General features: G+C 40.2%; 2 protein-coding genes across 7 annotated transcripts in view; one reads left to right on the top strand and one right to left on the bottom strand.

Moving 5' to 3' along the window:
* Positions 1-5,063, top strand: part of SMARCAD1 (SWI/SNF-related, matrix-associated actin-dependent regulator of chromatin, subfamily a, containing DEAD/H box 1) — a 220,994-nt gene extending 215,931 nt beyond the window's left edge. For all 4 annotated transcript variants that reach the window (XM_045017696.1, XM_045017695.1, XM_045017697.1 and 1 more), the window contains 5 exons: positions 657-845; positions 2,081-2,199; positions 2,991-3,173; positions 3,831-3,940; positions 4,495-5,063. In XM_045017696.1, coding sequence (XP_044873631.1) covers positions 657-845; positions 2,081-2,199; positions 2,991-3,173; positions 3,831-3,940; positions 4,495-4,556 — 663 coding nt within the window. In that variant the 3' untranslated portion in view covers positions 4,557-5,063. The remainder of the gene's footprint in view (positions 1-656; positions 846-2,080; positions 2,200-2,990; positions 3,174-3,830; positions 3,941-4,494) is intronic.
* Positions 5,064-8,744: 3,681 nt separating this feature from the next.
* Positions 8,745-12,771, bottom strand: part of HPGDS (hematopoietic prostaglandin D synthase) — a 64,927-nt gene continuing 60,900 nt past the window's right edge. For all 3 annotated transcript variants that reach the window (XM_045017464.1, XM_045017465.1, XM_045017462.1), the window contains 2 exons: positions 10,178-10,276; positions 8,745-9,244 (listed from right to left, as the gene is read on the bottom strand). In XM_045017464.1, coding sequence (XP_044873399.1) covers positions 9,080-9,244; positions 10,178-10,276 — 264 coding nt within the window. In that variant the 3' untranslated portion in view covers positions 8,745-9,079. The remainder of the gene's footprint in view (positions 9,245-10,177; positions 10,277-12,771) is intronic.

Consider the following 12,771-nt stretch of genomic DNA (forward strand, 5'->3'; position numbering starts at 1 on the left):
TAAGAACCAATCTGAAAATATAATAAAAGTATATTAATAAAAGTATAAATGTAACCAGATTTGAATGTGCCCATGTCAGCTGCACCTGGAGCCTAATGGGGGGAGGTGAAGCAGTTCCCCCTCCCCCTTTTTTTTTTCCAGTCTCCCCTTCCCACTTTATAGATATGGCTCTTTTCCTTTCCTCTTTCTGCCCAGGTATGACATCCCTCTACCCACACTACAACCTGGGCAGGGCTTCCCATGTTTTCAATCATTCATCCAAGGATTGGATTCCCCATGAAGGAGTATTTCTTCAAGGGAAAAGGCCTGACATAGAGATAAAAGGTCCCAGGGTTTGAGGGTGTGTGGTTGGTGGCTAGTGAAGTAAAAGGTATTCCCAGTAGTTCTTCATAATTCAAGTTTCTGTAGAATCTTACACCAATCTTACATCAATCCTCCACGATCTCCTATAAACAGAACTTGAAGAGTTAATTTCGCATTAAACCCCTGCAAACCAAATTAGTGTGTGCAGAGGCCTGGTTTCTGGTCCTTTTGTTCTCTGCAAAAATACTGGATGCAACTATAGTTGCATAATCTTACTGGCTCTTTAAGGTAATTATAAATATGCCTGCAGTGGAATGCATTATATTCATTTTGTTATCTTTTTTTACTTTTAGGAACCCACGCATTGTGATGCCAATCCTGACCTCATCTTCGAAGATATGTCTGTGATGACAGATTATGAGCTGCATTTGCTTTGTAAACAGTATGCTAATGTCAGTGACTTTAAGTTAGAGATGGATACAATTTTGGATTCTGGAAAATTTAGAACACTTGAGCGCATCCTCTCTGACCTTAAAGAAAAGGTTTGCACTAAAAGAATATTCTAGTTGAAATATCTTTTGCTTTTCACAACTTGGTTTACCACTGATTTACTGAATCCCTATTAACAGGCAGCTTTTACATGCTAACTTGATTTTTCTATAGAATACTACAGGATAGCTTATGACTTTGTGGCACATATTTGATAGAACTGTACTGCTGTTCTGTGTCACACATGCAGTTGATTGAATAGGGGAAATTGCAGTCCTGCAGAAGTGTTCAAGAGTGTTGAGGGTTGCTCATTGTTCAGTGCTAACAGTAATGAATCATATTGCTTTTCTGAAAAAGCTGTTTTTTACCTTTTGCACTATTAAATGGGATTAGATATTATAGTGTGTATAAAACTGTGCAAAAACAATATTTAAAGCTTAGGGAAAACTAAATGTTTTTCCCTGTTTCCTCCAATAATCAGAATATTCATCCTGGAACACTACCATAGCCTCTTAAGGTATGTCTCAACAGCAGCTGGGTGGTGTAATTCCTAGCCTGGGCAGACATACTTGTGCTAGCTCTACTCGAGCTAGCACACTAAATATAGCAGTGGAGCCATGGTGGCACAGGTGACAGCTTGGACTACCTGCCCGAGTATGTACCCGGGTCGCTGGGTGGCATTGTACTTGGGTGGCTAGCTCAAGCCACCACCTGCACCATTGTGGTCACTCTGCTATTGTTAGCATGTTGACTCAAGCAGAGCTAGGAAGGAGGGGCGAAGATGATGATGGATTACAAAGATAAGATTGATGTTCATTACTTTAGGCATTTGTACAGGCGCCTAGGACAGTAATGACCAGCAAGGCTATGTTTCTTCCCTGTTGCAAGGAAAACAATTTCAAAATAAATCTATTTTAGTAAAAGTATTACTTGGGGGAGGGAAGGGGTTGTGTGTTTACAGTTGCATGTATAAGAGATTTTACTGTATTTAACTGCTAGTGCCCAAATTATGTAAATGTTCAAATTTGGGTGCCTAAAGTTAGTAATCTAAATACATGTTTTGGCACCTAAATAAAAGTGATCTGCTATTCTGGGGTGCTGAACACCCCACCTCTTATTTGAAGTAGACAATTTTTATTAAGTGCCTAAATATGAATTTTGGTGGCTGATCTAGGCATCGCTGTTGGAAAATTTAGGCCCAAATGTATAGTGCAAATAAATGATTTTCTAATAAAACATTTATGTAATTAATGTCTTCCCTAACTGACTTCTTTTCCTCCTTCCCCAGGGTGATAGAGTTGTATTGTTTAGCCAGTTTACTATGATGCTGGACATTTTAGAAGTTCTCCTAAAACAGCAACAGCACCGATATATTAGGCTGGATGGAAAGACACAGATTTCTGAAAGGTAAATGAAACTTTCTTTGCAGGAGGTGTGAGTAAGTTAATGCACATGTGCAGTTGTTTTTTCTCACAAAGTTGAGAATTTCAGAATCTCACTACAGCAATGGGAGGGGTTCTCTCCCATCATGTAGTTAATCCACCTTCTCCTTAAGAAGTGGTGGCTAGATTGACAGAAAAATTGTTCTGTCAGCCTAGCACTGTCTACGTGGGGGGATTAGTTTAACTAGGTCGCTCAGGGATGTTGATTTTTCACACCCTGAGTGACATAGCTTGGTCGACTTAACCTTTTGAGTGTAGACTTCTCTGTCCCTCCACTGGCTCTCCTTTCTCCACTAAACCAAATTCAAGTTTCTTGTCTTCACCATCTGGTCCCCTGATATTCTCCTCTTTCCTATCTACCCTTGGTTTCTTTAAGCATCGTCCTCTACACACTCCCACAGATGTCAGTCAATGCCCTCCTTGGCTTCTTCCACAATCTTTTCTATTTTTTCTTCTGTCACCTTCTATTTGTAAAATGCCCTTTCTGAGCTGGTTTGGAAGGCCACTAACCTCTCTTGACTCAATCGTCTCCTCCTTAAGAGCTTCTTTAGCCATCTGATAGTGATTAGGATGTGAGGCACTTGGGAATAGCATATTTATATTAAAAACGTGGAACTAAAAGGATATCTCTCTTCATCCTGATTGCTTTGTTTACAAATTGATTTTTCCCCCCATTCCTCTGTCTGAAAAACAGCTATTGTAATTAACAGAATTGTTGTTCACAAGGTGTGATTTGTTTGTGCTTTAATTTTGTAGGATACATCTGATAGATGAATTCAATACAGATATGGGTATTTTTGTATTCCTGCTTTCGACCAAAGCTGGTGGCCTAGGAATAAATTTGACTTCAGCAAATGTTGTCATTCTTCATGACATTGACTGCAACCCTTACAATGACAAGCAAGCAGAAGATCGATGCCATAGAGTAGGTCAGACCAGGTAAGTTTTTAATTAATATTACACTAGCAAACTGAAAGAAGTGTATGCAGCGTGTGTTTGTCCCTGCCTGCTCTATAGTTTGGACATGGTGGATATTAGGGAGATGGAAGAAGAAAAGATACAGGTAGTTGAAAATAACGTGCTGAGAATGGCAGGCAAGCAGAGAGTAGACAGAGTGCACATGGAAGAAATTAGGGAGAAGATGAATTGGGACTTCGATAAGCTGGAGAATGCATGTTTGAGTTGGGTTGTACATGATAAGAATGGGAGAAGAGCAATCAGCAAAGAAAGTATGGGAAGAAGATGACAGCAAGATAGGCCATGAAAGACTGAGTTTATGATGGAACGACTGTCAGAGAAGTTGGAAGAGAAAAGGATGGGAAATCAAAGATCTGTGAATTTGTGCCATGGACTGAAAGGAGTGCAAGGAATCACGGGCACCTCCTGTCCCTTGTAAATGGGAAAAGAAGTCGTGCAGTGAAGTGAAGAAGTGATTGCACTAATTTGAGAGAGTTGGATTTTGGCAGGCCTTGGGTAGGCATGACAACATTCTGGGAGGTATCAGGCTAAATAGCTCCAAACTGTGGAAAGGAACAAGTAATTCTTAATTCACAATAATGATATAATAGACTTAATCCTCTTTTCTGTGGGTTTTAGAGAAGTACAAGTCATAAAGCTAATCAGTAAAGGGACTATTGAGGAGTCTATGCTCAAAATCAGTCAGCAGAAGTTGAAGCTAGAGCAAGATATGACTGCAGTAGATTTAGGTAAGTCTTTATTACTCATATTAGTTAATGTCATACTTCATAACTGTCCTCTATATAGAACTAAATAAATTTTTGCTACTTCTCCTTAAAGTGCAGTTTTACTCTGAAAACTGAGTCCTTGGTGTTGAAAATCCAGACTGTTTCCCGTGTCCCCTGTTTCATTGTCACCTAGCTTTCTCTTAACTTCTGCAATGCACTTATGTAAAATAGAAATTAATATTAATACCACCAGATTTACTGAACTGATTATATTAGCTTTCCCAGTTAATACAGTAAAAACCTTCATTTTTATTTCACTTGAAGCTGCCCCAGAACTCAATACTGGAATATCACAAATGCAGGGGCTTGCCTCTGAATACTTTGGGCATGATGGATGATTTCAGTTGATGATCTTAGTAGTGAAAACCCAGTGGTTTTCTACACATTGAAAGAGGGGGAGAGACTTCTTGTTGAAGTGTAAAACTAGACAGAGCCTTACTGCTTGGAGGAACAGGGTTTATTCATGTGAAATATTTTCGTTAATGCAGTACTAATGCTTTGCTTTTATTCTACAGGAGAAGAAGGGACCATTCCAGCAGATATAGCCACATTATTAAAAGCTTCATTAGGTCTGTAAAATGTAAATAAAATAGCTGTGGATTTTATTGGCGAGAAAAAGGCAATGTGGTACACCCATGGACTTTTACATTACTGGTGACCATAAGTTTTATGAACATTTATAACTTTTTGTAATTTCTTTACTGTATTTCTCATGGTATTGAAGATTTTTAACACTGATAGAATTCTCCAGATGCTTGAAAACAAAATGTGTAAATGCCACACACATATGTAGTGCATAAAATGTTGAATAATCCATATTTTACAAAGCAGTTTTAAAAATGGGGACCTAGTTAGTGATGACTTTACCAGATCTGCTAATGCTTAAGATTTGTCAGTATTTTTGTAATTATTTCTACCTCCCAAATATATATAAGAATTGTCTGTTTCACTGGATAATGTGTGTAGATTTTTTTTTACATGTGCCTTATTTGACAATGCTCATGTCTGTTTATGCTTGTTTTTGTTCATTTGAAGTACCGTACTGTTTTTGTATCAACTTGTTCAAATAAAATTGCCTAGATGACCAGGGTCTTTTTTTATTTGAAACAATGTTCTACTTCACCAGTAGGAACAAAATAAAAAGAAGCAGCTTTCAAACTGTTTCAGATATTCTACTCTAACTGCTCTTTGCTTAATCAAATATTGGTAATATTTCATTTGTACTGCACTCAGAACTGTGCTTAGAAACGTGGATGTAGAGACTGAGTTCCTGCCCTATAGAACTTTCAGCCTAAGGCCATGATCCTGTAAAGACTTTATGCACTGAGAGTACTGGGTAGTTCTGTTGATTTCAGTGGGACAACTCAGTGTGTAAAATGAAGCTCGTAAGGCAAAGATTTAATTATAAACAGGGCACAAGTGAGATCAATAACCAAGGTAAGGAAAAGAGAGGAATCCTAACAGGATTACAAGCATAAGGTTCTTTCTTTAAAGTGGCATCTTAAGATGCCCCTAAACTTTGGGAAACCTCTGGAAAACAGTGCTCTTTGGAGGAGGTTATAAAAATGTTATACAGCCCCAACCACCTCACTTGCTTCCTTGCTGCAGTCGGGGCTGGACTTTACCTCCATTGACCTCTCCATGTCTAGGGAAACTTCTAGCATTTTGATCAAAACTCTCTTAATTTCTAGTCCTGTCTTATAATTACATTAGTTCATTAGCTAGTCTGTAAGGGTATATCTACACAACAGCTGGGAGGTGAGATTCCTAGTTCAGGTGAGACATACTCATGATAACCTCTGCTCAAAGTAGAATGCTACAAACAGCCATTTAACTGCAGCTGCATGAACAGTGGTTTGGGCTAGCCACCCAAGTACCAATTCCATCTGACTGCCTGGGTATGTACATGGGTAGCTAGCCTGAGGAAGGGGGATGCAGTGCACCTGGGACTCATCAGCTGCCTCCCAGTTGGACTTAAGTGAAGGCACCTGGGAGAAGACAGTAAAGAGCAGATGAGGCCTGAGAAGAGGCGAGACGAAGAGCAGCAGAGAATAGCCTGAGGGAAAGAGCTGCAGGAAAGATAAGGAGAGCAGTAACTGTGAGCTGCTGGTGATAAGTTCAAAGGAAACGGCTGAAGGACGGATTAGAGCCAGAGATCCCTGCCAAATTGAAGGAAGGCTGGTGCAGTGGCCCCTAGGAATGAGGAGAACCACCAGCATGGTCAGTATAAAGCTGGCCCCAGAAGTCAGGGTTGACTTCAGAGGGATGTCCTGGGGAGCAGGGATAGGACTCACAGGCAAGGAGGTCTGGAAAGTGTAACACTACAGGGAGCCCTTTGGCAGATGACCTGGAGTGGCGGGCTGCAAGAGGAGCCCAGGAGGAAGGTTCCCTTAAGCAAGGGAGGCCTGGGGGAATTAAATTCTGTAGGGAGCTTCTTGCGGGAAAGCTGACTTGAGGCTACGGGAAAAGACTTGAGGGAGAAAAGTGATTCTTGGAACTCTTGGGTAGGAGACCTGGAGAGAGAGGCCCTGGCACAGGGATTAAGTAACTGATAGAGTAGTTCGTGACTCTCATGTTGGTGACCAGGGATAGTGACCTCCTAATGGTATTAAAAAGCTGCTGTGTTATAGCCTTGTTTTACTTTGGGGGTTTGAGAGGAATTGTTTTCAGTTTTTTGATGTTTTTGTGTTTACTGCAAGAGATCTGTGGACTGTGGTGCTTTATATGACTAAAAGGGTTTGAATCTGTGGTAGGTGTATGGCTTGTTTCTTGCCTGCAATAGGGTTGCCCTGCCCTGCTCTGACACACCTGCTGTGTCTTTTCTTTTAGTCCTGGAATTAAACAAGAACGCACAACCTGCCACTGAAAGAAAAAACTGAGCTTCACATTGTCCAGGAGAAGACTAGAGTGGGTGTACAGAAGTAGTACAAATGAGGCTTTCTCTGAAGGAACTCCAGTATCACAAGGGTAGCCGTGTTAGTCTGGATTTGTAAAAGCAGCAGAGTGTCCTGTGGCACCTTATAGACTGACAGACGTATTGGAGCATGAGCTTTCGTGGGTGAATGAGACATGCATCCGACGAAGTGGGTATTCACCCACGAAAGCTCATGCTCCAATACGTCTGTTAGTCTATAAGGTGCCACAGGGCTCTTTGCTGTTTCTGAAGGAACTGGCTCTCCAGTCTGTAGTCATCTAAAGCACAAACTAGATTAAGGAATCTCTAGGACAGCTCCAAGGTAGTTATTTTAATCTAATTTACCAGATTCCAAAATGAATGGTAACAAGTGCTGAGGAAAGATTTAGTTCTGAAGGAGAATTCAGCTCTAGTTCAGCTGTGGCACCAAACTGATATGTAGGAGAAATAAGGCTTTCATTCATGCTTGTCTTTACTTATCTCTTCAGTTTACTGAATACTGCCTATTGAGTCAGACCGCTTTAGACAGGCTCAAAATTGTAGTTTTTGTTACATTTGTATTTTGTTCAATACTGTGAAGTTAGTGAGTGGTTATTCTGTGGATGTTATAAAAAAAAAACACAGAGTATTCTGTGGCCTGCAATATTAAACTGGTGGGAGAACAGAGAGGATTAATTGGTCCTCTAGTTATCTTCAGAAAAGTTATTGGGGATAATGAGAAGAAATTGGGAGTGTAGGGTTAGAGCAGGGGATTGAATGTCCAGAGGTATGGATTCTGTTCTTCACTCTGCCAAATCCTCAGTGTAACCTCAGGTAAGTAATTTAATATATCTGTTTCCACATCGGTAGAATGAGTATATAACTCCTCTTTGTCAAATGCCAAGTAAAAGGCATTGTGCATATCAGTTTCACAACTTCTGTTGGAGCTCCATCTTGGGTTGGACTGATAAATGGGTGTGCCCCCTTCTTCACAGCGGTTGCTGCCATCTTATTGTATCGGTTCTTACTTCAGGTTTTCTATCCTTTTCCTTGTCTCTCTCTCTAACTTGTTTCCCTTATTTTTTTTCTTTTCTTTTGCTGGCTCTTCTCTCTACTCCCTGCTTTGCCCTTCCTTTTATAGCTCCACTTCCCCCACTCATTAGATAGGTACATGGTGTGCCCTCGGGGTGACAGGTGTCTGTTGGTGCCACCCAGTGCTCAACAAAATCTTGGCTACTGCAGCTTCCACTTGCAGCATTGTATGTGAGTTTCTCCTGTGGGAGCAGAGGGGTAAAGTTGGCTGCCTTTCAAAGAGTAACCAGTGTTACCTACACACACAACACACTTCAACAGAACCCCCAGAGATCTGGGTTCCTGCAGTTTTCCCCACCCACACTGATGGTCTGTTTTGCCCTGTGTCCTTTCCCTTTCCTCCCTCTCTGAACTAGTTTTACTACCCCTCACATTGAGAGAGTCATAAAAAGGTGGAATAGTACTGTCGAGACAATTTCTGTCCCTGAAACTTTCCTCATTGTCTCTTCTCCCTCCCCAACATGTTTCTCTGGAAAGTGCAGTAAAAGCAGAGTTGGACTGATCAGTTTCAGAATTGCTGTATTTTAAATCTTTGAACGTGGGGGGAGTGATGTGAAGTGCTGGTAGTCTCCAAACTCACCATAGCATTCCCAGTCTACCATGTCCACTTTTCCATTCATCTCAATTGTTGATCATGTGCTTTTCACTGTAGAAAAGCAATAATCAGTCACTGAGATGTATAGTAAATAATCATTGCATGCTTAAACATATATTGAAATGCATTCTTAGTATAAATCTCCATGCTATAGTCACAGAGGAAAAAATTCAGTCTGGTGTATTTTTAGTCCATTTTATAATCAATTATAACAGTGTTTAATTTAATCTGCATCTTGCAACATTACACATGCATAAAAATATTAAAGGCCAAGTTCTCAGAAACTTGTCCTCCATTGACAACTGTTCTTACCCCTGAAACCTAATGAGAAACAGAGAAGAGCAAGAATTTAATCTGTCCACTGATGTTTTCTGAGCAGGTGTGATAGACTGGATCAAATTAGGCATTGAGTTGTCTGAATTTTTGTAAATTAATAACTTTAGAAGAAATTAGAGGTGCTGGGGTTATGTTAAATAAAAAAATACACATAAACATGTTGTTCAAAACCAGAAAAGCTCATCTACAGTGTAGTCTTTGGTCTTTGCTGAATCCAGGCTGCAATAGCAGGAAGTGCTTGTACTTTCTCTTTCAGAGCCAAAAGTTTAGGGTAGTTGTCTGCCAGGCCAGGCTTAAGGAACAGAAGTGTTGTACTGCACACATCCCAGTAGAAATCAGCCCAGGTTACCTGGTGAAAATCAAAAGGGTGAAACAAAATTACTCAATTAGTATATACAATCAAATAGCAGAACTATTAACATCAAAGACTTGGTCTATACTGAATCCAAAATGAGGATAGAGAACCACACTTTAAATTTGGTTTGGGCCCTCCTATGTTAGCCAGCTATATCTTCTTTAAATAAAAACAAGGAGTCCTTGTGGCACCTTAGAGACTAACAAATTTATTTGGACGTAAGCTTTCGTGGGTTAGAACCCCTTCAGATGCATGGAGTGAAAAATACAGGAGCAGATATAAATACACAAAAAGATGTGAGTTACCTTACCAAGTAGTTACCTTCAAGCTACAATTACAGAAGTTCTCCCCTGATGAGGTTACAATCAATTGCTTTTAGCGTAAGGTGATATGTTTAGATGCTATCCATGCTATACATTTTAAACGTGTTGTAACTTGATCCACTGACTTGATTTAGGTGTAGACAGGGGTCTTAGCCTGAACTGTTTGCTGAATTGATTTTAAAATGTGGTTGTAAGTCAATTCAGTTTAAATATGGCTTTGGTCAGCAGTATGGAAAGGATCAATCTATGCAAATTGACCTTTGAAACTTCCAATGTCGAACCCTGAGGCTTTTAAGCAAAGGCTGGAACAATTATTTTTAATTCAGTTCAAACATAGTTTAGCTCCATCCACACAGACCAGCAGTGTTTAAAATGGTCTAGTTCAAAACTGTTTCAGCAAACATAAGTCCAGACCTGTGGGCTTGAAATAGTGAGTGTAGTCAAAGCCTGAAAGTATGTTAGGAAGAAAAGCAAAGAATTAAAACCAAAAGACAACAAAGGATGTTTCTTAGGTCTCTGACTATGAAGATGAAAATTGTTTAACTTCATCCAGTTACTTTGCTCCAATGACAACTGGATTTGGAAGAGGAAAAAAGATACTCACAGATTTCCCAACCAGCCACTTATTATCCCCTAAGAAACTGTCCAAATCTCGTAGTAGTCCAGGAGCTGTATTAGTGAGGAGGTCATTAAATGTCTGTTGCTGCAAAAAAGCACATGTAAGTGGAGAGGGTGGTCAAATCTGATTCTTCTCACTGTTTATGAAACAAAACATATAGCATAAATATGGGCTTGGAAAACTTCGTTACAATGGAGTCATTTGTTTTGATGAATGTGGCCTGAAAAATATTTACTGGTAAAATGATTGAATAGTTGTACCTTTATTTGAGCATGCAAGCAGGTATTGCAATATTGATTAAAGCTAACTGATGTGCTGTCTGATATCTTGATGCTGAAAAGGGCATTTGTGCACAATGTCCTGTTCTTTAGCATCAGACCAATGAGCCTAACTAGCATCAGTGAGTCCTCTGTCTTGACACCAGACACCTAGAAAAGGGGTGTGAACCCTCCATTAACTTCCAAGACCTGCACCGTGACATCCAACCAACAACTCGGTGATGTCACAGAAGCTTATCCTTTGAGGTCGGATCAGCAAGCTAGACGGGCTGAGCCGCTGTTCCAGCTAGTCTAGTCATCTGCCTCTGCCTTTGGCCAACACTAGCTGCTGCAGAAGAAGGCACAAGAAACTCTGCAATGGACGATTTTTGGAATAACCTGTTTGTAAGTGAAGTTTTCTTCCTGCTAACAGTTGGTTTATTACCTGAAGCATGCAGGTTTATATCCGTTGTGAATGTTATGCTAATATACTAGTGGATATTCTCATAAATGTCTAATCTTTTTCTTGACCCCTGCTAAGCTCTTGATCTTAATGCTATGTTATGATAATATCTTGTGTACAATGTCCCACAGGCTAATGATGTGTTGGGTAAAAAACAAAATTTCCTTTATCATTTAAAAACAGGTTTAATTGGATATTTACATACTATGGTAATGGGGCCTACAACTTCCTAGATAAACCTGCCCCATACCAATCATTTTATGTCTCATGTTCCCTCTTATTTGTTCCACCCTGCCCCCGAACTAATATTTTCATTCACTCCTTATATGGTAGCCTCTAACAATTTTCATTGCTCATATTGGTACTGTTTAAAACAATGATACTCAGAATTCAGTGGTTCAGGAGCCAAATTAGCAAACATTACCCAAAAGACGTGTGTGTGTGTGTGATGTATTATTCTCACAACAAAATGACTGCCCAAGTATTATTATTTTATCAACTACAGTTGGTTAACATGGTAAAAGCATCCTGATTGGCTAATAACTTTGGCTAAATAAATCAGTGTTTTAATATCATGTGCTGCAAAGAGCCGCAAGAAACACATGAAAGAGCCACTGGTAGCTCGCAAGCCTCAGTCTGAATATCACTGGTTTAAAATAATAAAACCTTGGGCTGTTCTAGAGAAATGCATGGAATAGTTAGGTCTGATTCCTGCTGCTTAGAATAATGAATCTATAAGAAAAATAAAAGTAAACTATTATGTATGTTAACTGGTTTCATAGCATGCAACTGAAATATTTAGAGTGTTTCTTGCATAATATATCAAATAAGATGTGTTACTGGGGTATGAGTTATTTTACTGCTTTGTTTAAAGTGTTTTAGCCAAGCAAAGCAAGGCCTTACATGCAACTCGCTGGTATTTCTCTGTGTGTAATGCAATAACTTCTGAAAACCACATCTGCTTAATTCCAACATTGCAGGGAATGTTCTCTGTAACAATGAGGGGAATCTTATTCATTTTGGTATGCACAGCAGGGTATACTCAGACTACAGAAGTGTGTGATTGTCATACAATAACCCCACATGGGGCACCGTCATGCAACAGGCCACAGCACAAGCATGTCTGCCTTAGTTTCCCCTCTCAGGTAACCCAAAGGACTCCACTTCAGGCTCATTTGCTTAAATATTACTTCTCCTGGGAGCCAGTTCATTACAAAACTTTGTATAAATCAGCTCATAACAAAAGTCCCAAAACATAGTCTGTCACCTCCCATGCATGTAGTCCTTAAAATTCTACACTTTCCAGCAAGAACCCCCACAGCCTTTATGTTGGAATATCATCTTTAGAACCTCCCTCACTTCTCCAGCTCTGTCACCGTTCCTCTAGGCCCAGCTCTTGGACCCTGAAGATGTCAGTGGAAAGCCCCTCCTACCTGAAGTACTGTGGCCCTGGCTGTCTGGCTTGAGGATGCCAGAGAGCAAATCCCTTTGTTCTTGCTGCTCTCTTGCTTCTTTATTGGAACTCATCAGTCAGTTTCTGGAAGCTTTCATCTCCTGACTGACTCAATCCACTGACTCACCGAGTCTCTCACTGAACCTTTCTAGCTCCCAGGTGCTGCCTTGCCTTCTTAAATGACCAAACAGGAGCACGTGTCCTGGCACAAGGGCACTGGACCTACTTCATTCACATGGGCCAGCCACTGTGTGACAGAGATCATCTAGTTTTACTGATTTTAAAGTCTTATTTTAGGTGTTTATATGGCCCCCATTGCGATAGTGTCTTCTAATATGGTTATTCTCGCAACACCCTGTGATGTAGTATTAGTAGGTAGTAGTATCCCCATCTGGGGAATTTACGG

Source organism: Mauremys mutica, chromosome 5 (genome assembly GCF_020497125.1).
Source record: "Mauremys mutica isolate MM-2020 ecotype Southern chromosome 5, ASM2049712v1, whole genome shotgun sequence".
Taxonomy (NCBI): domain Eukaryota; kingdom Metazoa; phylum Chordata; order Testudines; family Geoemydidae; genus Mauremys; species Mauremys mutica.